The following is a 27,112-nucleotide window of genomic DNA, read 5'->3' on the forward strand; positions in this document are numbered from 1 at the left end:
CAGTGCTCAGTAGCATTATCTTCAAACACAGGAAAGATGACCCAATATAATTTGCCTTATTTTTAAATTTAATTTAAAAAAAAATCTAGACCTATATTTTCAATAGTATGGAAAATATCTGGGGTAGAGTCTCTCTTTTCTGATATAGATGGACAATTTCCCTGTAATTTATAACCTTGGAACATTGAAAGGTAAAGTGATTTGTGCTAAAGTCACATATCTATTACATAGCAAAAGAAAGACCTGAACTTAGGTCTTCTTCACTGTATGCTGTGTCTATCTAATGTTGCCTTTCATTTTCATTACTTTATATAAAGTAATTATTCCTTAGTTTTTGATGGTTCAGTAAAGGCTCTTTATCCTATGTTATTCCTATCTTGAATCTAATTCTGAGAGACCAGAATTTAAAAAAAAAAAGATTTTAATCTCTTATAATGATTATGTATATTTTTCATATTATGAATAAATAAATACCTTACTTCAACTACATTTTTCCTAGTTAAAATATATATATTTCTCACCCACTCACATCAATCCATCTCTGATAATTCTGAAATTCTAATACCTATCTATGTTGTTTTTCTTACTTTAGGGCATTATAAAGTAGAAGAAACCATTATTCTTTCCTTTTTAATTTCCTTTGCTCTCAATAATCTACTTGAATTCTTCAACTGACTTCTTCATGATCCTGTACAGAAACTACTGCTTCCTCCTTCTGTTGATTGAATTCCTTCAATCATTGTAATACTCTATTGAGGTAGGCTTCTTTTAATATCAGTGACATTTTAAAAACATATACTTGATTGTATAAAAAAGTTTCTTGTAGCAGAATTACAATACCAGTTGTAAGTCATCAGTCAGGCAAAAAGTGACTTTTATAGATAACCTTGTCATGAATTTTCATGGGTCTAGAAGTATAGATAATTTTTATCTTCCCTTTTTAGAATAAAGGGCTGCCTTCTATGTCCATAAACATAATCTGCAGGTTCTGTATTTGACTCTGAGTCCCATGACACTTTTCTAGGTCCTGAGAGGTAGAAATTCTCTGCATTAATCTTGAAATAATATCAGAATTAGTTGCTATGCAAGGTTCATATTTTAGATGGAACAGTTTTATTTTAGAGCTCAAAATAAGCTTATTTGTCTTTTTGCTGAACAAAGAAAACACATTTCCCTCACATACAAGGCAATATTTGTTATCTCATAGATAAGGAGTCATAGTCAGCTGATACAATTTTTTAGGCATCTTTTAGTGCCAAGATAGTTTTAAAGCTAATAGAAGGGATGCTTCATGCTTAAGTTTTGTGTATAATATAATGGGGAAGACAATACAAATATAGAAATAGAAAAATAAGCTTTCAGTATACAGAGCCTTATAAATGACTACTATATTACTAGTAAAATTAGAAGTGGAAGTGATCTGGAAACATAGTATGGATGAGGTAATATCTGAGAGTCTTAAATGAGGGTAGGAATAAGTTTTGGCTGAGAAGGTTAAGAGCATTATTCAACATGTAAGAAATGGCAGATTAAAAAGAAGAAAATGGAAAGTGTAAAACATGGTGGACTGAGAGATCAGGGTATTTAAACTTTTTAAAGACTACTGTCAGAACTTTTAATTTTGATGTAAGAGGTTATACCCTAATAGGATCATAAATTTAGAGCTGAAAAGGACATTAGTGGTGCTCTAGTCTATCCTATTCATTTTACAGAAGAGGACACTGAATTTTGGAGGGATTATATGATTTGCCCAAAGTCATAATAGATGTTAGACCTGGGATTCAAATCCAGCTCTTCCCTCATAGTTGCTGGTCTCCATAGTACTGAGAACCATCATAGGAATCCAAAATATTGTTCATAATGTCTCAGACTTGGAAAAGTGCCTGTAATTTTTTTTTTATTTAATTATGGAAAAGTACAGTGACAGTGAGTAAAAGATTGCATGTTCAAAACAATTTTTGAGGAAGATGATTCTTATTACTGAGAGTAGAATAGAAGGAAGAAAGAGAAGCTAAAGTCAGAGGATTTAGGAAGGTAGTTATCAAAAGCTTTGATTTTTAAGGTAGCAAGAAAAGCGTAACAGGATACAAGAAATATCAGGTAGTAAGGATTGACAACATTCAGGACTAAACTACATGGAAGAAATTGAGGATAGGAAGGAGTCATTGAAGACTTTAAGATTACTAGCCTGGATGACCCAGAAAATAGGGAAGAAAAAAATAAGCTTTGAAAAGCAATGAAAAATTTAACAACAGAAAACATTTTTTAAAACATGTTTAAGTGACAAGGAATATACTGTATATTATAAATGTAAGTGGTGTTGTCTATAAAATAATGAGAAATCAGAACTAGATATCTTGAGATTTTTCATATATTTGGTAATTGATATTATGTTCACCAATTAATATGGTGAGATAAGGGAACATAAGCGCTGAAAAAAAGAGAATCAGAAATCAAAAAAGAAGAAATGGTCAGAAAAGTAAGAAGTAGTCTAGAAAGTATAGTTTCCTAAAGGTGAAATTTAAGTATTTATCAAAGATGAGCCAATAACTAACAGTGTCAAAAATGGTGGAGGTAAGGTAATAGACTATAAGTATTTGATCAATTAGTGAATGAATTAATGATTTTAGATAATTGACCTTTATAGTTGCCTTGCCACCAAAAGAAAATGAGATAAAAAGTTTGGAAAACATTACAATAAAGAAATTTTGAAATAATAAGGGATCATTGCATGTGGCCAACTTTCTGAGGGTTGAACTATATTTAAATAACTTATGTTCCTCAATCCAGATCCAAAGATAATATTGCTATTGCTGAGAAGCTTAAGCTTTGTACTTCACCCATGTTTTATTAATTGTCCTTTTTCGTTGAAGGAAAAATGCAGGGTAGACAGTAACTAGATGGAAATATTCCACATGTTCATGAGAAGCAGCTTTCCAAACTATTGCTGTGAAGACTTAACTCTTTGCCAGACCAAAATAGCCATGACATAGCCTCAATGGCACACTAAGTAAGATTTTCTCTCCTGTTTATTTGATTAAGATTTACAGACTTTCAGTCTCCTCAAAACACAACATTGATTTCTCTAATATAAAATATATATGTATATGTATATATATAAAAGGTTTCCTAAAATAGATTCCTCTCACATGCTGATGATTGCTTCCAGTTATTTATTTAACATGGTTTTGCCAGGTACTGCTAACATGAATTCCTGTAAAAGATGAAAATAATTCCATCTTTCAGATTGTTTTTGTGCCATAGGATATGCTATTAGAGAGGATAATCATCCCTTATATGTTTCTCAGTGGGCTTATTTCTTACAAAGAAGCCATACGGAGGAAGAAAAGGAACAAAAAAGAAACAAAGGCCTAATAGCAATAATACAAGAAATATATTTCAGTAAATAGACTTGGAAAGTCAAAACTTTATTTTATCAAATAATATTTTAGATGTGGATGAGATGGAAGGTTGAGGTTGTTAGCAATTGACAGAATTTTAAAGAGTATCAAAGCATATTTATTGAATAAGTGGAGATATTTCATTTAAGTTTTGAGTTAAGATTGTTAAGCATGAAAATTATTATTCATGTCTTAGATGTAGAAAAGTACACATAATTTTTGCTCCTTTGTAGTCCTATGACATGACTGTATGTAATCACTATACAGATAGTCTAACTGAAAATAAAGGGTTCACAATTGAAAATGGGAACTTATTATACTCAGTGATCTATATTATTAATCTCAAAATTAAGTTATCACACAGAATCATAGTATTTTAGAGTTAGAAGGCCTTTTAGAAGATTATCCAAAAGTAACATCTGCATCTGGAAAGAGAACTATAAAGACAGAATGTGAATAGAAGGATACTATTTTCAGCTTTTTGTTGTTTGCTTTTTCTTTCTTGTGCTTTTTTCCTTTTGTTCTGATTTTCTTTTATAAAAATGATTAATATGGAAAAAATGTTTAAAGTGATTGTATATGTATAATCTACATCAGACTGCTTGCTATCTTGGGGAGGTAAGAGAGGAAGGGTGAAAAAATTGAAATTCAAAATCTTACAAAGATGAATGTTGGAAACTATCTTTACATATAATTGAAAACAATAAGATGTTATTAAAACTTTTTGAAAAGAAGATTATTATCTAATACAGTCTTCTGATTTATATAAATAAGAACTAGAATCCTAGAATGGATGAATTCACTTTTCCCTAGATTACACAGCTAGTTAGAAGTCAGGCCCTTAGCTATCAAAGATATTTTTACATGTTGTATCTTATATGATCTTCTTAGCCATGAGAAGACAAGTGATACCTTGAGAAACTTATAGAGTGAGAATTGCAACCCATATACCTTTTCTTCAAGCCCAGTACTGTTTATACTACAGTGTACTTCAAACTAGATTATTTACAAATTACAAGGGAAAACAGAATAGTTATTGCCATAGTGTGCCTTACTCATTATCTTTGGAAATTTTTTTAGAATTTACATAGAAAAAAAATACAGAGTTATAGTATTTCTAGAAATGATCAGTTTTAATTACTGTTGCTTGAAAAATAAAAGTTACTTGTTTTTAAGTGGAAAAAACAAATTAGAATTGTTCATTTAATGCAATTAAATTATGGTTAGTACCTTTTAATAAAGATTGAAAATATTTATTTTTCCTTACTAATGATAAATGTTTGTTTAGTGTTACTATTTAAAAATAATAAAACCATGCACAAGTTTTTAGAAAAACTTGGCTAAATAACTTAGATATTTATTGAGTATAAAATGACTTTGGAAGCAGATCTTAGTATATCTAAAGCACAGAAGAGACAAAAAGAAAAATGAAATCACCCCTGTATTCAACTACTGTATATTCTAATGGTATGGTGTGGTGAGATACAGTACTTTTAATGTAAAATAATTTGAAGAGGGATAAAGTATTAACATCTGGGAAAGGTCTCATAAGTGGTTTAGAGCTCGAAAAGACTATAGAGTTCGTTTGTCCAACCCCCTCATTTTATATATGAGGAAATTGAGGCATAGGGCTTCTGGAAAATATTTCAGTTTTCTTTCCACTAAACCATAGTGTCTCCCTTATTTTAATTTAAAAAAAAAATTTTTAATAGTTCCTTGAAGTGCTTAAGAAGAATATATAATGAAAGGCATACAAAATAAGCAACTTAAAGGAATTATTTTCCTGTAACAAGTTTTAGGAATGCCTACACACAGAACCTTCACAAATAGACCAATATGACAGTAATATTATTGTGCTATATGAAAAATACATTAATATTATGATTCAGAGTGACCTGAAAAAATACTTTGAAAGTACAATAAGACCTTGTTTATTTTACTCTCCACATCTTCAGTTTCCAAGGCCTATTTCCTGTATAAGTTTATATAGTGAAAATATTACAGTGGATTTTGCAGTCTTAGAGATCTGTGGTCACTTTTTGCAATTATCCCTTTTAAAAATTACTACAGTGAAGCTAATTGTCAGGGCTTTCCCACAGTAACTAGTGTTATTTCTTAGTCCCTTGAAATGATAGCTTTATTTACAATGTTTCAAGGCAACTTCTAAGGTATAAATATCTATTTAGGCTCCAGTTTTATAGGACTGCGTAAAACTTATAGTTTTGAATCAAGAAGTACTAGTTACTGGAATGTATCTCTTAAAATTACACAAAATTAAATGTAGAATATTATCAGAAATCTTTATCGCATATTATTCTCAGATCAGGCAACTCCTCTTACTTTCAGTGTGGAAGATCACAAAATTTTTATGATACCTCTTTCCATAATATCTGTTCTTAATACTTGATTCCAATTACTCTGGACTCATGAAAATTATGATATAATTAGATTATGATAATTTATTAATAATAATTTTGATAATTAATCATGATAATAAAAAATTAAGTAAATTTATGATAAAATATCTGATTTGCCACATATTCTTAGATTTTATGTAGGTGATAAAAATATCACTGTTCTTTTTTCTCCTGACAGCTGTCACATCTTATGAAGACCTTGGCCTTTTTGCATTTGGATCAGTTGGAAAGGTAACTTTTTTTTCTCCTGACTGTTGACCAAGTTAGAACTGGATAGTATTTTCTTCTTTTTCTGAATCAAAGAAAATGATGAATAAAAAGTAGTTCATTAAGAAGAAGCAAAAAATTAGGAGAATAACAGGAAATATAAGGGAAGCAGAATAGGATTAAAAGAGAAAACTATATTAACCAAAGAAAATATTAACATAACTGGTGACTGCTATTGTTCCAAGTGAGACTGTATTTCTTCCTAAAATACAAGGTGAGGGTACTCAAGGAATGGCTTTCTGTACTCCAGATTATTTAGGGAAAATGAAATATTCCTTTAAAAAAGAAAGAAAGAAAGCTATTCTTTGGCAGGGATTGAGAGTAAGAATCTGAAGTGGAGGAGTGATAATTTGACTCTTATTGTAAGAATGGAGAATGGAAAAATATTACACAGAGGAGAAAGAGAAGCAAATAATAAAGCTTAAAAACAATTTGAGTCTTTTTCCAAAAAGGAGAAAACTGGATAATCCGAGGAATAAGTAGTCCTGCAAGGAATGATGCCATAGAAATATCATGTGACTGGTTATCTTTTAAAAGTCAGAAAAAGAAAAAATAATGGTACTTGGTTACTTCTTTACTCAGAGATACTGAGGAAGGTAAACTGATAACAATAATAGATTTATCATCTTTCTGAGGCCTATATTGAAGACATTACAAAAAATCCCATGACTTTTACTTAATATCTGTGAGACTTTGGGCAAGTCATATAACCCCTCTGGGTCTGTTTTCTTTATAAATTGATGAGTTTGGAATAAATGGCCTCTGAGGTATTTTTCAGTTCTATATCTATAATCCTATGAAGTTACATTTATTGACCTCCCAAGATCTATCAAAATATATGACTACCTGATATGATTCTGGTGATTCATATGGTTAGAAATGATACTGCCAAGGGAAACATAGAAAATTCTGGCAGTCTTGGACATGGAAGTGAAGGGCAGGGATATAAGTTTTGTTTTCTGCATGCCTGCCTGCTGAAGGGAACAATTGATTCTTTTTTTTTTTTTTTTTCCTGCAAAAGAGGATGACCTTTATACCAGAATTAATAGAATAAAAGTTACTACTCAAATTAGTAAGGAGATATTAAGAAAGTACCTAATTGGTCTTGATAAATTCATGCGAACTGTATTTTAGGGTACCAATGGAACTGGCAGGTCTGATTGCTAAGCCAACATTAGTTATATTTGAAAGGTCATGGGTATGATTTTTATGGAAATAGATACTACAAGACTGGAGAAGGACAGATGTAGATTAGCATCTATAGATTGTAGGTCTGTGAATTTGACTTTTGATTCCTGGGGAAATTCTAGAATTTATTAAAGAGATTTTTGCTAATCCATCCAGAAAAGCAAATAGTGCCTTTCTTACCCAGGATGACTTCATCTAGAACAAGCCATGTCAGACAGATAATTTTCTTTTTTGACGGAATTACTAAATAGGTGGATAAGATGAATACACTTCAGTAGATATTAAAGAGAAGGAAGAAAGTATAGCAACTTAGACAGGAGATCATAGATAACAAAATCCCAGAAAGGAGCTAGTAGTCAAGTGATCTCCTGGTCTCAAGTGTCTAAGGCGTTTTTGAACTTGAGGTCCTAACACAAGAAGGCAGATTTAACTTCATAACTATCACTGAGTCTTGGTATCAAGTATCACAGGAATAGAGTTGTCTTTGGGTATATGTCCTTCACAAAAAAGAGAATATGTGTAGAAAATCATATTAAGAAGTAGTGCTTTTGGCAGAAATTCAGGAATCAAGGGAGAGAGACTCCATCAGTCCTCAGTTACTTATTAAACCAGGCATTGCACTAAGCAAAAGTGAAAAATAGTCCCTGCTGTAATTGAGGAGAAAACATGTATAGATGATTAGATATCTATAAAACATAAACAATTAGAAGATAACCTTGAGAGTAGAGAAGCAAAGGAGAAACCATAAAATATTTTGATAAAAATAAAGAGACAGGAAAACTAGATTTTGTTAACAGTATTTTTTTTTCACCATCTGGATAGAAAGAAAAAAATTAAAAGAAGAGATCATAAACCTGTTGCAGAAGCATAAGAGAGGAGTGACTGGCAATTCTAATTATCCAAACATCTATTTGCTCTCTTTGTTTGCAAAATAGGAGTAGCCAACAAGGGGAAAATCTGTTTTGGATGTCTTAACAACAGGAAGGTTTCTTGGGTAGAAATGATGGGTGAACTGAGAAAGAGAAACCATTTCCTTTCTTGAATTATAAAAGAAGAAAAGAAAATTAGGTGTTTTCTGACATGTACTTTAGATTTGAGAAAAGCAGATTTCAAAGGAAAGATAAATGGAATTTCATGGACTAAAATTATACAGGAGAGAAAAGCCCAAGAAAAATGGAAAATATTCAAGAATGAAATTCTAAAGACATACAGGAAAGTAATTCCAACAATGTGGAAAAATGAGTTGCAAAGACTAGTGACAGTCAACTAGCATTTGTTAAACACTGTTATGTGCCAAGTTCTGTACTAAAAGTTTTTTCTTTCTTTGTATATTGGTTGCTACCTTATTACCTATAAATATGGTTATTTCCCCCATTGTCAAAAAACCCTTAGCAGATCTATTCATTCCCTTTAGTTATAATTTTCCTGGCTAAGCTAATTGAGAAAGTCAGTTTTAATAGGTATGATTGCTTCTTTTCTCTCTTTTCTAAAACTTATTGGAAATCTCAAATTGAATGTCCTATAGAGAGCTTAAGGTGAATCTTAATAGAAATTCAGTAAGGATAAATGTAATCTTATACTTAGATACAAAAAAAAAAAGTCAGCTGTACAAATACATGATGGAAGATTAATGAAGACTGGCATAGGGGATAGTAGAGTTTGCCTTAGAATCAGGAAACCTGGGTTCATTTTCCTTGGGCCTCTGACATATTCTAACTGCTATACTTGGGCAAATCTTTTCATTAATCAATACCCTGTGCAATTCTTTATGATTATGAGTTATAGTACAGTTGATGATCAGCAAGGTAAAAGGCATTTCCTCCTTGGGAGTTCCCCTATAACATATCTAATCCATAGTGGTGGTGGTGATTGTTTTTATAGTTTCTATTATAGTCAAGGCACTATAGCATGTCAACTTACAATACGCCTTCTTCAGTCATCAATTATACAAACTAGATTGAGTAGAATGTAGCCTTCATTTCTGACTTCCTAATCATCAGTATTCCCTCAGACACCCAAACTTCCTAGTTCTTCAGTTTAATCATTTTCTATGATTTGTTCCTACATACAAAAATAGCCATGCTCTTTATCTTGTTACTACCACCCAAATGTTCTACATCTATATTCATGAACCTGGAAATCATTTTATCTGATTATAATCTGTTGTCATTCCATCTTTCCCTCTGCTTTAAAACTCTTAACTCTACTGTTTACTATCACATGACCTCTAATCCGGCTGTTCTTTCTCAACCATTTTCCCTGCACTAGCTATCCTGTCCTTCCTTTTCTTCTCTTGACCCTTTGGAAAACTGTGGTGTTCTCTTCTTTTTTTATAATATGTGATTGTTCTCTGTGAGCAGGTTTCTTGGGGAGGTTTTCTGGAGGCAGCCTTAGTTTCAATTCTGAGCAATAATTACTTCAAATGCAGCCAGGCGTTTTAGTCGTTCTTTATTGTTTCTCCCAAAATAGTCCAGTTAGCTTTCTTTTGGTTCCGAGAGCTCTTGTTCCTAGTTTCAGCCTCTCTCTGAATCTTGGTTCTGCCCGACTGCAGATTAGCTTCTCAATCTCCCGAACTAAACTCTCACTCTGTCAATCTTCCGAAGTGATTTCTGGCTCTTGCTCAACTCCGACTAGTGGCTTCTTCTGAACTGACTCTGACTGACTCACTGAAGCTTTTTTATGCTTGGTGTAAAAGGTTGATTCCTCCTCTGAGACTGGGATTATGGGAAGTGTGAATTCACAAAGTTACAAAGTTAACTTTGTGTATCTCTCGTACTTGTGAACTCTAATGTGTAAACTCTTAAAGATGCAAACCCAAGCACACAAGCATTTCTTCCATCAGTTCCAATTAGTACCTTGTTTCAAGTTCTGGTCCATAACATCTCCTTGTAGTATCAGATCAATCATACTGAGCCATGCTAAATTAGATAATTATTGTCTCTATCAATTCTAATGACTTAATACTTTGTAAGGATTCCAACAGAAAACCAGTTCACCTCTACACTGTGCTTCTTTTTCTAGTTCTTTGCTCCCTTATCCTGTCTCTGATCATGCCCTACCAAGGGCCAATCTTACTTCTTTTCCCTGAACAGAACTAGAGAATACCTTGGAGTCAAGCTGACTGAATCCATCACTCCAGTCTATATATTTATATAATAAAAAATCAGCTGTGCAGTGACATTAACTGAATCACCACTTTAGCAAGGCAATCTATTTAAATAATGGTCAGCAAACTTTTTTATACAAAACCATAGTATCTAGGCTTTGTGGGCCAAGAAAAAAAATCAAGAATTCTTACAGTATATAGGAGGTACTTACATAATGAAAGAAAATAAATCAATTTTTTAAATAAAATTTAAAAATAATAACTGACTATAAAATTTTGTTATGTAAATGTACTATTAAGAAAAATGGAATTCTTTTGGGGAGGATGACATTTCACTTAGTTGGGATTTTCCCTATTATCAAAATTGATTGCAAGGTACTACCAAAAACTACTTTCAATCTACCAGCATATGATTTTAATTGAGTATATTCATTGCTTGGAATGTATCTATAAGAATTGTATTAAATTCTTCTCTTGGTATATGCCTTTTAGGATATCATTACATTGCATATTAATTACTTACCATTGAAGATTAGGTAGAAGCTCCTTGTTTGCACAGTTAAATGGCTTTTGAAATTTGGAAATTCCTTTTGCATTTTCATCAAGGATTGAAAAATGTTGCTGGAACTGTAGTTTGAGTTCAAGAAATAGCAGATCCAAATTTGTGTGAGATTGATATTTTATACATTTACAGAAGTTTGACATTTTGATCAAAACATTAGCTGTTACAAAATATTAGTTGTTATAAAATTGACTTTATTACAGTATAAGTTTTACATGTAAGTGCTATTTTGCCTTGTAATTTAGATTGAATTCGTTAAGAAACATTATCAAGTCTATAGCAAAAATAAATTTCATAAACCAATGAATATTTGATAATAGTGGTTGAAGACAGTTCTTATTCAGACATATTTGTTATAATGAAGTTATAATGAAATCCCTCCCCCTTTCTTTTCTTGTTTTTAAAATGATGGGTCAGCATTGGTAATAATAAATAAAACATCATGATACAATGATATGATGCACATGTCATGTGAAATGCTGTTGTTATAATTGTATCAATGCAATTTATAGAGCTCTGAGTAGCTGTGTGAAGTAGTGAAAGCCAAATAAATTCTCTATTGTAATTACTCACTTCCGCCATCATAGTAAAAAAGAAGTCATAGACAATACATAAATGAGTATAACTTTTCCATTAAATTTATAGACATTGAAATTTGAGTGCCAGATTGTTGACCACTGATTTTATACCTCCCTAAACAATATACTATACTATTTACCATAGTAGCTTTTCCCAAATCTTTTCATTCTTTCTTAAATCTCTGATTGCTCCCTCTCTCCATAGCTTTTTTAGCTGAGAACATTGCTTCATATTTCACTGAAAAAGCTGAAGTCATTCTCTGTGAGAACTCTATATTCTCCCTCTCATAAATCTCATATTTCATCCTTCTCTTCTATCTCACACATGAAAATGGCCCTTCTACTAAGACAAACACTATGTACACGTACAAACCTATTTCATTTTGTCTTCTCTAGCAGATTGGAGAACTATCACTGGATCTTTCCATAACCTTTAGTTATCATCTTAGATCTCTCTTCCTTCCCTGGCTAACCTCCTGGAGAAAGTCACTTACAATAAGTGCTTCTACATCTTTTTATTTTTTTCTAACCAGTTATCAGACATCTCAAATTGAATGTCTTGTAGAGAGCTCATAGTAAATATGTCAAAAATGGAACTAAAACCTATCCTCTTCTAAACTTTCTCACTGCTTCTGAGGGATCCTATGTCTGCCCAGGCACCCAGGCTCATAAGCTATCGAACATTAGAGACCAGATTTCCTGACGATTATTTTTTAGTTTATTTTTCATTAGAGCATACTACCTATTTGCACAAGCGGTTGCTAAGTATTCCTGTCACAAACCACCGTATTAATGACCCATTCTACTTCCAAAGTCTCTATTTATTCTGTGTTCTTCTAAAATGTTTTCCCTCTGGCATATGATAGTTCTGTAAATGCGAGGGCTTCTTCAGGCCTCAGTTTCTTCGTTTATAAAATTATGGAAGTAGATTATTTGACTTCATAGCGCCTTCTACTTTTAAATCTATGTCATCTGTGCTGGGGAAAATATGTCCATTGGTTATCTGTTTTTGGTGTAGGGAATTTTGGTGAAGAAGCTCAATATCAGTGCAGATATCCAACTGTGTTCAACTTAAGAGTTGCCTGGAGAACTGAAAGGTCATTTCTTCTGCAGGGTCATATAGCTAGTACATGTAAATATAAATATATATATATATATATATATATATATATATATATATATATGTACATATATATGTACATATATTTGGATTTGGACTTTAACACCTTTAACACCATAGATATATATCTATGGTGTTAAAGGTGTTGATTTGGACTTTAACACAAATCCTTTATTATCTCCTTCATAATCTAGTTTCCTTGCCTGGGGCCCAAGCTAGCTTTCTTAGAAGCCCTCCGGAGTCTTGGTTTCAGTGGAAAAGCAAAGGAGGAGAGCCTTTCAGACTGGCCTTGGTCTTAGTAGGGGAAATGCAGGAGGACAGGCCATCCACCACGAGGCTGATGAAGATGGAAATGAATCTCTTTCTCTTTGGCTCCCAAAGCTTGAGCTCCCACCTCCAGTGCACTTGTCTTCTCTTGCTTTATCTCCGAGCCTCTCAGTCCCTCAGGAGAGCCACCAGAAGCCTGAGCGAAGGCGGAATGAATCCTTACTGGCTGTTATATACTTCATTATCATAGGTGTGAATCTTGTGGAGCTATATTAAGTACTAAGTACTAGAGAACTATTAAGCACCATGCTAAACTAGATAACTATTGTCTTTATCAATTCCACTGACTTAACACCTTATAAGAATCCTAGTTTCAGAGTTCTGGCCTGTGATGACCGCATATTTTAAAATCATCCGGAGTCAGGAATTCAGGTTAAGGGAAAATCTTTGATCTTTATTCTCGGTAGAGGGGAAGGGGGATTAGCAATCTGACAGGAACCCAGCCAGCAGTCTCTCTCCTCCTCTCTTCCTGCCCCTCTGCCTCCACCCACCAAAATCATCATTTCCTATACAACACATCAGGACTCGCACAAAGAGTGGGCGGAAGCCATTCTTTCTGCAAGCATATATATATTAATAGAGTATGGTCCAATTACTATTTAGCCTCACATGCTTGGCACCTCAGGGCATCAACTTGAGCTTTAGCCCATTACATCTCCCGCTTTCTTTTGTTTTAGAACACAGGTGATCCTGCCATCAGGGAGGTCAGAGCCCCCAAGGGGAGGTGAAAGCACTGAAAAGGAGGTGATCACGACCCCCCCGACTTCTCAGGAAGGGAGGTGAAAGCACTAAAAAGGAGATGATCATGTCCTCCCTGACATCTCAGGAAGGGAGATGAAATGCACCAAAGGGAAGTGGGGGTTGCTACCAGGTTTCTGGGTTCAAGGGTCCTTATGCACAAACCCATCATCATGGGAGGTATTACACAAGCATATAGCAATGATGCAGAGGCTATTAGTGATGACCCTCCCCACAGTCAGTGCAGGCTTGATGTGTAACAAACATGAATTGTACACACAAGTAGCGGTATAACAAACAATATAAATCAACATGGTGGTATAAAAGATTGCCAGAAGTCCTCGAAGGAGGGTATGTAAACAACTGTCACACATATACCTTCTTCAGCAGCCAAGAGACAGTCCAAAATCAACCTATTGTCCATTGCTTCACATGTCAGGGAATCCAATGATCCCCCCAAGTTTTTGAAATTCTGCAAAAGTCTTTTTATGTGTTAGGGAATCCAGTGATTCCAGCAGATTTTGAAGTCCTGTAACAGTCTTATCATTTCTCAGAAAATCCAATGATGCCTGAGGGTTTTCAAGTCCTATGTCTCAGAGAATCCAATGCTTCCTGAGGGTTTTCAAGTCCTACAACAATCTTATCATGTCTCAGAGAATCCAATGATTCCTGAGGGTTTTGAAGTCCAACAATTTTCGATGTCCATGAGTCAAATACCATAATTGCCATGATCTTTCAATGGTGAGCACAATCAGCAACAGAACTACCCGATATTTCTTGAGTCTTCTCCTTTGTTTCAAGGGTCTGCTCCGTCTCTCTGCAATGGACAAGGTGAATACGGCTCGTTGGCAGCCATCTGATTCCTTCTCCACCTGTAGAGATACAAGCAAACCCTCTCCCCAAGCAGTTAGCTTATCTGGTCCCTTCCATTCACCACTTTCTGGGTCTCTCCACATCACCTGGCGATTATCTAAAGAGAGTGGAGCTGCTCGCACTGGACACTGCCCTTCCGGTGGGTTATAAAACCTGTCTGCCGGAGCCAGTGCATCTTTGTCAAAAACCAAGAAGTTAATAGTATAAAGGGTTAGATTTAGAAGTTCTCTAGGATTACGTGTGGCTCCCCCTTTCTTTTGTTTTTGGAGGAGTCTCTTAATGTCTCTATTTCTCCATTCTACTATTGCCTATCCTTGAGGATTAAAAGGTATGCCAGTGGTGTGTAAAATCTTATGCTGTGCACAAAAGTGTGCAAAATGTTGGGAAGTATATACAGGATCATTGTCTGTTTTTATTGTTTGTGGCACACCCAATGGCAAATGCTTGTGTGAGGAATTCAGTGATCCCTTAGGCTGTCTCTTTTGCTGCTGGTATTGCAAAAGTGAATCCTGAAAAGGTGTCTACCACAATATGGATAAAAAACAGGCGACCAAAAGATTTATAATGGGTCACATCCATTTGCCAGATTTCATTGGGTCTCAAACCACAAGGGTTCTTCCCTGGAGGCAGTGTAGGAGCATGGAAAGGGAAGGCAAGCTGTACAGGCTTTTACTATGCTCCTAGCTTCCTCTCTTGTTATTCCAAATTGTAAACGTAAAACTCGAGCAGCCTGATGGTATTTAGAATGAGATTCCTGGGCTTCTTGGAATAAAGGAGTATTGACCAACATAGTAAGAAGGCTATCTGCCTTTGAATTACCATCAAAAATGGGACCTGGAAGTCCACAATGAGAGTGGACATGCAAAATATAAATCTTACCTGGATGCTTTCTCACTTGCTTTTGAAGTTTCTTAAAGAGCTGATATATATTAGAGGCTGCAAATTTTATTTGGGCTGTGGCAATTCTTTGTACCATACCTACTGAATAGGCCGAATTAGATATATTTATGTCTCCTGGATAATAAGTAAGAGCTAGAATGATTGCATACAAGTCATTCTGCTGAGTGGACTGAAAAGGAGTTCTGACTACTCTCTTATAGTTAAGTCATGAGAGTATACAGCACAAATATTATGTTTGGATTCATCTGTAAAGATAGTTGGTCCTTTAAGAGGAACTTTAGAAACTTTTTCTTCAAGAATCCATCACCAATTATGTAATAGTCTGGTTATCTTTAATGGAGACTCATAAGTAAAATTTGGAACCATGGCTAATAAAATTTGCCACTCTGGGATGGTCTCACAGCACACATTAATTTGTGTATTAGTATAAAAGTGTATATCTTGTCAGGTCTTGTCCCAGATAATTGTACTGCTCATTTAATGGTCTTTAATAAAATTCTAGCTACAAGCACTGCATAAGGAGTAAGGCTTTGTTCTGGTTGTGCTGGGAGGTTCATCCACTCTATCACACTGTCTCCTTGATGCAGGACTGCTGCGGATGCCTCTTGTGTGGCAAAAATTGATATTTCCAAGGGTTTTTGAGTGACTCTTTCAACCACATTGGATAAAGCCAGTTCAACTTTTCTCAAAGCCTCTTGAACTTCTTTTGTAAGCTGGTGTGGTGAATTTAAAGCACTGTCTCCCCTTAAAATATCATATAATGGTTGCAATTGATAGGTAGTCAGGTCTAACACTGGTCACATCCATTGGATATTTCGTCTCAATTTCTGAAAATCATTTAAAGTGTTTAGCTTCTCTGTTCTTAAGGACAGTTTTTGTACTTTAAGCACCTTAGGGTATACTTCATATCCTAAATATTGAAAAGGAGCATGTCTTTGAATTTTTTCTGGAGCTATGTACAATTTGTAATTCCTTAGTATTTCTATGGTCTTTTGTAGACATGCTTCTAACATTTGTTCCTCAGGTGCACATCCCAATATATCATCCATATAATGTAATAGCATAACTTTTGGAAATGCTTTTCTTACTGGGGTGAGAGCAGCAGCAACATACATTTGACACATAGTGGGGCTGTTTTTCATTCCCTGTGGCAAAACTGTCCATTCATATCTTTTATAAGGCTCAGCTAAGTTAACGCCGGGCACTGAAAAGGCAAATCTTTTCATATCTTCCTTATCCAGAGGGATAGAATAGAAACAATCCTTAATATGTATGACCCAAAGAGGCCATTCTCTAGGCAATTGAGTAGGAGATGGAAGTCCAGGCTAAAGAGTTCCCATCATTTCCATCTGTTCATTCACCTTTCTTAAATCAGTCAACATCCTCCATTTTCCAGTTTTCTTTTGTACAACAAACACTGGGGAATTCCAAGGACTTAGAGAAGGTTGTAAGTGTCCTTGGTCAAGTTGCTCCTGTACTATATCTACTAAGGCCTGAAGTTTATCGCTTGTTAAGGACCACTGTTCTACCCACACTGGTGTATCAGTTTTCCACTGAATAGGAACTGGTGAGAGTGCTGGCAGGCCTTCAACAGCAGCCCTGCCTAAAAAACCGAAGTACTCATTTTTAACCCTAATTGCTGTAAAATGTCTCTTCCCCACAGATTGATGGGGATTTTTTCAACTATAAAAGGAGTAAAAATTCCTGTTTTGCCTTCAAAAGTCCATCTCATAGGGGCAGCATTAACTTCAGCTGCTATTGATCCTCTTATGCCAGACATGTAGGTATCTGCTTTAATCTTTGGCCAGTGACTGGGCCAATTGGCACCTCTAATGATTGTACAATCTGTACCTGTGTATACCAATCCTTCTAATGGTAGGCCATTTATATAGATTGTGAGCATAGGGTGGTCAGCTGTTACAGCTGCTGTCTAATATATTCCTGGATTTTGTGGCCTGGAGTCAGGATCTGGGTGACTATCACCAGGTTGCTTATTCGGATTCTGTATGAGTCAACCTGATGCTATTATTTCTCCTGGGTGATAAGTCACACTTGTCTACCTGTATTAGTGACTGGGATATTATCTACATATTCCCCAGTTTCCCACATTACTGTGTGGATGGACACTGTTTTGTACGTACAAAAAGGAGGTGAAATGGTTAAGCCTACTGTGCCTGGAGGCAAGGGATCCATAGGCTGGAGAGGAACAGATTTCACCTCTCCAGGGGGTATCTCAGTTGTTCCAGCTGCATACAATTCTGTTCTCCCCAATTGTAATCCCTTTCTCCCATCAAATGGCTTCCTGGCTGATTGGTCATGTCTGGGTACTGGACTTCTAGGTACTCTCTGGGTGCACCATTGGCTGCCATCATGCCCCAAGTGTTTTTTACCTGGGGCCCTGGGGCTGGGCCCCTCATCCCATTTCCCTGAATCTGTCTACATTCTGAGGCCCAATGGGAACCCTCTTGCATTTTGGACATGGGGTATTGGGTCTTGTTCTCCCACCTTGTGTTCTCATTCTGTCTCTGAACCAACATTGAGCTTTCAGATGCCCTACTTTACCACGCTGAAAGCATTGACGAGTCTCTCTGGAAGTCCCTTGCCAGAAGGGACCCTATCTTCCCATGTTGGGATCTTGGGAAGTCTGCATTATAGCCTGGCTGTAAAAGGGATTTGTGCCCACTGTGGCACAGTGTCTTATGAGCTCCTCTAAAGGACCATCGTTGTGCAGCCCTAGTATAATTCTTCTGCAAACCTCATTAGCATTTTCCTTAGTGGGTTGCTGTTGGAATCTTTACTAAAGTGTTAAGACATTACTTTACAAAGTGTTAAGACATTGGAGTTAATTTACTCTTAGAAAGAATTATTTTGGGCCAGAACCTGAAACAAGATACTAAGTGGAACTGATTGAACAGTGTTTGTGTTCATACCTTTAGAGAGCTCATAAGTATCTAAGTACTCAATGGAGTTCACACGAGAATTCAGGGCTGGCTTAGTCTGAATTCACACCTCTCTCAGGACCAGAGAGTACTCTGGGAGATAATCCAGAATCCCTTTCCCTCCAGAAGGCGGAGTTAATCTTTGTGAGATCACATAAATGAAGGAAGCTCTTGGAGCAAAAGAGGAATTTCTCCAGAACATCAACAGAACACTCTGGAAGAAAAGACTACTCTCCACAGACTGGAGATTGAGAAGCCACGAGTCGGAGCTTATTGAAGGCTGAAGAAAGCAGAGGCAGAAGCCAAGGACAAAGCGGCAAGATCTCTTGGAGCCAGGCAGAGAGCTAGGCCTCAACTAACCGGGCAAATTTGTAAGGAGAAATAAACGTTTGCATTTTTAGCAGCTGGCTGTGATTTTGGATTAATTATTGATTGCAACTGATACTAAGGCTGCTTCCAAGGAAAACCATCACATTTTGGCGCCTGAACAGGGACTGAAAACCATCGCAGGTTGCCTTATCAAAATGTCTGTTACTGCATTTTTGCCATTAGTTTGTATGATAGCTGTTCTGCAAATGTCCCACAAAGTCAGCAAAAGGTTCATTTGGCCCTTGTGTTATTTTTGTGAAGGCCTTACCCCTGTCATCTTTATTGTGGAGAGAAGCCCACGCTTTGATAGCATTAGCAGCAATTTGCTCGTATGCTGCTATGGAATAATTAATCTATACTGCGACGTCTGCATAGGAACCTACACTTGTTAGTAGGTCAGAGGTGATTGCAGCATGAACTCCACTTTGACTATTTTGTTGGGCTTATATCCTACAGAGCTCACTATATTCAGAAAGCCACAAGTAGTTTTGTCCAGATTCTAGGCATACCCTTGCTATAGATTTCCAGTCATTAGGGGTTAAGATTTCAAAAGCCAAATTCTGTAATAACATCCTAACATAAGCTGATGTAGCCCCATAAAGATTGCAAGCCTTTTTCAGGTCTTTGAGGATTTCTATAGCAAAAGGAGCGTATTTTCTACTTTCCTGAGCTGAAGAATTAAACTGTTGAATCACAGGAAAAATGTGAGCTTGGAGTTCAGTTACATCTCTCCCTTCCATCTTGGCCTTAATTAGTCCTTTTTGCAATCTAGTCATAGGAGTGGTTGGATGCTGGGGGGGAGGTGCTGGTGCTGTCACTGCCCTCCCCCCCTCCCCCCACTACCCCTCCTCTGTCCATCCCGAAGGGTGGTTTTGATGAAGGAGAGTCAATTACCTGCTCCTTAGGTGGGGCTAAAGCTGCCTCCTGGGGTGGAAAGTTACCACACCCTTGAGTCTCATTTAAATCTCCATGCCCTGTGGGGATATGGTCATTAATCTGTTCATTGTCTTCCTCCTTTATTTCAGGCTTCCCCATTTGGCTATTCTTAGAGCTTTTTTTTTTTCTTCTATAAATCATAGGATTCTTTAAGGCTAACTGTATTATATTGTATACATAGAATGCCTCCATGGAAATTGAATGAGGGCCTTTTTCGTTGTAATATGTGGAGAGCTGTTGCTCAATTAATATCCAATTATCTGGAGAGATTTGCTCTTCTTTTAAGAACCAAGGGGAGGTACGTTTTAATGTACCCAGAAGTCTAGCTATCTGTTCCCAAGTTATAAGTAGCCCTTGTCCTTCTATCAGCTTAAGCATGCTTTCTATAGCGCCACTCCTGGGTGGGAATGGGGAAGGGGGTGGGGATGGAGAATCTTTAGCTAGCATCTGTCCCATTTCAGCCAAAAAAGGTTACTAGTTTAGTTTTTAAGAAAATACGTTCCCTGTTTGTCTATTACAATTTTCACCTAAGTTCCTGGTCACCGGAGACTTCTTCAGTGAAAGTAGGGTCCTTGGTTTCCACGCTTGGGTGCTAATTGTGATGACCACATATTTTAAAATCAGCCAGAGTCAGGAATTCAGGTTAAGGGAAAATCTTCAATCTTTATTCTCTGTGGAGGGAAAGGGGGGTTAGTAATCTGAGCAGCTGCTAGAAGAACCCAGCCAGCAGCCTCTCTCCTCCTCTCTTCTTAACCCTCTGCCTCCACCCACCAAAAACGTCATTTCCTATACAACACATCAGGACTTGCACAAAGAGTGGGCGGGGGCCATTCTTTCTCCAAGCATATATATTAATAGAGTATGGTCCAGTTACTATTTAGCCTCACATGCTTGGGACCTCAGTACATCAACTTGAGCTTCAGCCCATTACACTGGCCCATAAATATATATGTGTGTGTGTGTGTGTTATTATAGCTTTTTATTTACAAAACATATGCACAGGTAATTTTTCAACACTGACCCTTGCAAACCTTCTCTTCCAACTTTTCCCCTCCTTCCTCCCCCCCCCTCTCCTAGATGGCAGGTAGTCCAATACATGTTAAATATGTTAAAGTGTATGTTAAATCCTATATATATATATATATATATATATATATATATATATATATATATATACATATTTATACATTTATCTTGCTGCACAAGAAAAATCAGATCTAGAAAGAAAGGAAAAAAACCTAAGAAGGGAAACAAAAATGCAAGGTGTTAAACAATAACAGAAAAAGTGGAAATGCTATGTTGTGGTCCACACACTCATTTCCCATAGTTCTCTCTCTGGGTGTAGCTGATTCTCTTCATTACTGAACAATTGAAACTGGTTTGAATCATCTCATTGTTGCAGAGAGCCATATCCATCAGAATTGATCATCATATAATCTTGTTGCTGTGTATAAAGATCTCCTTGTTCTGCTCATTTCACTTAGCATCAATTTATGTAAGTCTCTCCAAACCTTTCTGACATCATCCTGCTGGTTATTTTTTACAGAACAATAATATTTCATAACTTTCATGTACCACAATTTATTCAGCTGTTCTCCCAATTGATGGGCATCTATTGAATTTCCAGTTTCTAGCCCCTACAAAAAAGGCTGCCAAAAACAGCTAGTATATTTTAGAAGTATAATTTCAGCCCAGGCCTTGATGAATTTGGGGTCATCTCTCCATCTGCTTAGCTCTGCTGCTGCTTTTTGTATTTATTAGAATAGCTAAATAGATTGCTCATTGTGACAGTGGGAAGAAAAATAATAATCACAGCTAATGTTTACAAAATGCTTTGCAATGATGAAATGCTTTTACCTTCATTAACTCATTCAGTCCTCACATTAATCCTGCAAGCTAGGTAATGTAGGTATTGTTACTTTCATTTAAGGATGAAGAAATTAAGTCAAAGGGTCATCATACTGTATTCTACTAAGAAGTGCAGAATCAGAACAAGAATCCAAGTTTTTCAACTCCAAGCTCAGTTCTTTCAAACATACTGTATTGTGTCAGGAAGATTCTATAAAGGTGATAGAAAAAAAAGTTTTAGGTTTATAATCAAACTAAGGTAAACATGTTTCAAAAACACAAAAAGACATATTTTTATCCTAAATTCTATAGCATTGTGACAGAATCTCTTAGTGATTTGAATGAACCTTGACAAAATGAAGAATATGACAAGTATATGAAACTAATTATAAAAGTTTCTGGTAATTATCCTTGATGACAATTTTTTATTTCCAAAAGAACAGGATGTTTATTGTACAAAGATATAAATATAAGAATATATTCAATCATCAAGGAACGTCCTGTATGTGGTTTGATTGAAGAATAAATTTGTTAAAGACTTAGTAGAAGAAAATGTTTTAAAAAACATCCTGATTAGTTCTTCTTGATTTATAAACATGCCTCTTAACCATCATCACTATCATCACTGTTAATTTGCATTAGCATATCCCTCTGGGTTTCTTACTTTAGTATCAATTTTCTGGAAGAGTATAGATTGCTAAAGAAGCGAAAATATTAGAGTAAGTGCTTAAAATAAGCAAAGATATTCATTGCCATTTTCTTTTATAATTCTCATCAGTATGAAGCAGAAAAGTGGTATGATTTCTACAAAAAGTAGAAGGTTTCTACTAGATAACAGCTAAACTAAGAACGAGGTGTTCAGTTTTGAACTAGTTCTTCTGTTACAGAGAGTCCTCTTTCAGTTTGTTTCTGTGAAACTAGGATATTTTATGGATTGTATATTCTTCTAAGTGAGTCATGAGAAGTGTTTTAAATCAGAATTTTTTTTTCCCTAAATCTATTTTCATCAGACAAAATTTTGTACTATTAACAAAGAATATTTTAATATTGATTAGTTGATTTCTTTTACTAGTTTTATAAAGTTATCATAGATTTGGTACTTTCCTATGCTTTTATATACATCTGAGAAGTTAAAGTATAATGGAAGAATGGCTAAAATTCTAACAACTTTTTAATTAGCTTTGCCTGGAGGAAAACTGTTCTAAGGTTAGGAATCACAGTTTCCAATTTCAGGAATCCATCTTGCAAATGTTTGTCATTTATCATAAAGGCAACTGGCAAGAGGATATTTCTGATATGGTGCGACTCATCACTATTCCTAGTAAAACAACTCTGAAAGCATGTACTAAAATACTGGGCACCACCTTTGTATACAAAGAAAAGTTCAAACCATCATGTTGACTAAAACACTGGCTTATTTAAAAGGGCCTACTAGCAAATTTCTTTTTGGGAAATGCGAGAAAGGAAATCACTAGTTTTAACAACATGCTTACCCAAATCTGCTCAGTTTTATGTCCAAGTACCTAACTCATTTTGAAGGCAAGATAGTCTAGTGCAGTCTTAAGCCACAGAAGAAAGATTCAACTAAAGAATTTAAGGAGGCTAAATATTTTCAGAGATATATTGGGTATTTAGGTCTACCATGACTTGAGGGTATACTCCCTTCCCCCCACCTCAGGTGTGTCTGAACCCTAGGGATAGCCAATTCAGGGAAATTAAGGTTAGTTTTTTTAAAAAATTATTACTATAGGATGCAGAACTTCCATATTTTGAATTTAGGTGGTTAATTGTAATTCTTTGAACATGTCTCACTTAAAACCAATATCTTTCTCAAAACAGACTATTTCTGCCTAAAAGGTAGAACATAGAATCTTTCTTTCACAAAAGAAAAGTTGGCAAAACTAAGTTGGGGAAAAAACCAAACAAAACCCAGATGAATTCCATCTGATTTTTATGAATTGATCAATATAAAATGCAATTATGCTAAGGACATGTGATTTTATCAATGTAGGACACTCTAACACAGATCACATTATCTATGACTCTGGGTGTTAATTGAGTCCCAGGGAAGTTTAATAATTTATCCAGAGTCACACAGTTCTAAGATAGGATTTAAACCATAAGGCTTCTTGATTCATTCTAGCACTGTACTATGCCATTTGGCCTCAATGAATAGAAAATGCTCATTGATAAACAGAAACTTCTGTCAGTATTTTAAAAGGTGAAAAATTTACCTAATCTACCCTCATCCTCCAACACACCCACATACAACACACACATAAAAACCTTTCTAAAGTTTTCTTTGTGCTTTACTATGGACTTTACAATCCTTCTCTGATACTTCATAGTGCCATCAAGGTGACCTTGAGTTTTTGAAACTTATGTCAAAAAAGCATAAGCTTTTTTAGGCAAGAAAAGATCTGTAACAAAGGCCTAGTAATTGTATATCTTGTGTGAAGACTGATGTAATTATATTCAGGAGAGGGTTAGCATCTTAGCTACAGGGTGATGAATTTTTTAATCACAGTAACTCCCCAAACTATCTGATATTGTAGAAAAAGGGTGATCTGAATTAGTTGGACAGGGTACTCATGTTGCTCAAGTCACAGAACCTTAAAGTATCTAGAGGAATTTTTAAAGAAAGGTTTTACATGAGACAATTTTGATATATTCGATGTAAAGTTACAAGTGGTAGATATAGTGCACTTCACTTCAATTTTAATGTCTTCTCCCTCTAGTCACTTTTTTTTTTTTTTTTTTTTTTTTACTAAAAAGGTTCTGATATTTCTGACATTTATTGTTAAATGTTCTTATGTCTTCTGAATATATTATTTTGTAGGTGGCTGTGGCAAGTACAATAATTATTCAGAATATTGGAGGTAAGGAAGTATAAGTCCAGTTTTCATGACTTAATAATTATTTCTTATTTTGGTTTTGGATGTTTTTGTGATTCTGAACAGTTTCTGTGTGACCCTTGAAATGATTTACATTGCCGCAGTAGGCATATGTGATTAATCTTGTTGCCACTATTGTTGCAATTAAATCTAAGTACCAATGATCTGAACAGCTAGGTGACACAGTGGATAAAGCTGGGCTTGGAGTCAAAAAGGTTCAATCTAGCCTCAGGCACTTACTAGTTGTGTGACTTTGGGCAGGTCCCTTAACCCCATTTGCCTCAATTTTCTCATGGAGAAAGGAAGTGGCAAACTGCTCTAGTATTTTTGCCAAGAAAACCCCAAATGGTGTCATGAAAAGTTGATCATGATTAAAAGGACTGAACACCATCACCAATGCTCCAGTCAGGGTCTTAAATCATAGTCCTATTTCTGTTGTAGAACTGGACCTACAATATGGTTTTGATGGACAATAGTGAGTTCCTTCATAATGATCTCTTCAAACTAAATTTTATGTCAAAAATTAATTGTCTTTAGTGAGGCAGACATACTAATATGATTGAAGTGGAGGAGGCAGGTGGGAGAAACATTGGATAGGAACAAATATGGCAGCTATGATACAGCCATTTTGTTCATAAAACTGAACTAAACTATGAAATCAGATGGATTCCCATTTCAATATTAAAGACTACAATGGATATAAAATTGTGAGATTAATGCCAGTTGGTAATTAAGTAAATGTACTAAGCATCTAAATATAAAATATGGAATTCTTGTACAGAGTTTAAAAATTTCCATAAATGATAGACAACTTAATTATTTTGTTTTGTTTGCCAGACCACCAAATAAATGTTAACTATACAAAAAACTATATGGAAAAAGTTTATCAATTTTTTTTCTAATACAAGAAATTTGAATCCTGTTTCTTGTATATAATAATTCATAACCTTTTATGTTGTTAGTTTTAATAAAGTTCAATTCTGAAACCTGAAGCTGTGGACAGTCACACATTGAGTATTGCTCAACTGCCACGGACCTGATTAACATCCGGAAGTCCTGAACTTCACAAGATTCAATTAATATTTTGATTCTTTGAATTCCCATGAGAAAAAAAAAAATGGGTTTTTTATTTGTTTGTTTTGCTTAGGAAGACTTATTTTCCCCATCAGCACTTGTTATAGTCAAGAAAACCAGTCTTTCACTTTTTCAATCAGTATACCTGACTGTACTAATTTGGATTGATTTGAGTGATGTTCCATTTTGTAATACGAAACTAGAATTTGTTGCATTCAGTCTCTCATTGTAACACTTAGGAGGTTCTAAATTAGGATGTTACTAACATACTAGATTTAGCCAGATCTACTTAAAATGGCTTACTATTGTCTGAATTTGGAATGTAATTTTTAATTTTTTTAAAATTTTAATTATACATAATTAAACATAATAATAAAAAAATTTTAAAAAATTAATTTTTAATAGTGGCATTTAAATTTGATTTTTCACCTAGCCTTTCTTCAAGAAAGTGATAGACTGATGGGCAGAATTTACAATGATGTCAAGTTTGGCTGAGCACAATTCACTTTAATAAAATTTATACAAAGATAAAAAGTGAAACTGGAGTTTGCAATCCAATGATAGAATAAAATGTAAATAAATAAGATATAAGGGGAAATGTAGTAAGGACAAAATATTGTGAAGAATTTGATAAGTAAGAGAAGGTTAGGAGGAAGGAGTTAGGGAGGACCTTCATGGAAGAACTAGGCAAATACAGCACAGTCAAGAAAACCTGAGTGTAAATCAGGCCTCAGACACTTAGCTTGGAAGTAGGAAATAGAATATCACGTATGAGGAAGATCTAGAAGGCCATTATGAAGGTAGTAATTTGTAATAAAGCAGGAAAGATAAGTGGGTACCAAATGATGGACTTTGAATGCCAAATGGAGGAGTTTGTATTTAATCCTTGTAGTTCAGGAAAAATCACTTTTGCAGCTGTATGGAAAATAGACTGAAATAGAAAGAGATTGATTATATGATATAAGATAAAGTTGAAGGAATTAGAGATCACTAAAAGAGCTCTGGCTTGTGAAAGATAAATTAAATTTGTTCTGCTTCACCCTAGAATTCTTTTCACTTCCACAATATACTTTGTATATGTTCTCCCATAGCACTTTCCTTGTTCAGGCAGTTTTTATCTGCATTATTGCAATAGTCTTATAATTGGTCTCCCTGCCTCCTATCTTTTCCTACTCCAGCCCATTTTCCCACATAGCTGCTAAAAAATTATACCTAAAGCACAGGTCTGTGTCACTTTCTTGCTCAAGAAACTGTAGGAGCTTTCTCTTGCCATTAGGAAAAAACAAAGGTTCTTTTCTTTGGCTTTTTAAAAGCCCCTCAATATCGAATATTGGCAAAAAAATACTTTTCCTTAAATAACAGTCACTTTTTTCTTCTGTTTTTAAAAAAAATAAGTCCAATTAGATGATAAACCTTTTTATTGTTTCTCTTATTAATATTAATAATATATAAAGTCAAGTACTTGTTTAATGCTTTGTAAATATCTTTGAGTAAAACTTCTCAGTTGTCTGCATTACTTTATTTTCTAAACATATTATGGCATACTTTACCCATTAACAAAAATATGTGAGAAGA

The 27,112-nt window shown here is 35.0% G+C and overlaps 1 protein-coding gene across 2 annotated transcripts in view; it reads left to right on the forward strand.

Moving 5' to 3' along the window:
- The window catches only part of SLC38A6 (solute carrier family 38 member 6), a 76,598-nt gene that overhangs the window by 7,524 nt on the left and 41,962 nt on the right, over positions 1-27,112 (forward strand). For both annotated transcript variants that reach the window (XM_012548566.3, XM_031952684.1), the window contains exons 4-5: positions 5,997-6,049; positions 24,409-24,448. In XM_012548566.3, the coding sequence (XP_012404020.2) occupies positions 5,997-6,049; positions 24,409-24,448 (93 nt within the window). The remainder of the gene's footprint in view (positions 1-5,996; positions 6,050-24,408; positions 24,449-27,112) is intronic.

This window comes from Sarcophilus harrisii, chromosome 2 (assembly GCF_902635505.1).
Source record: "Sarcophilus harrisii chromosome 2, mSarHar1.11, whole genome shotgun sequence".
NCBI classification, from domain to species: Eukaryota; Metazoa; Chordata; class Mammalia; order Dasyuromorphia; family Dasyuridae; genus Sarcophilus; species Sarcophilus harrisii.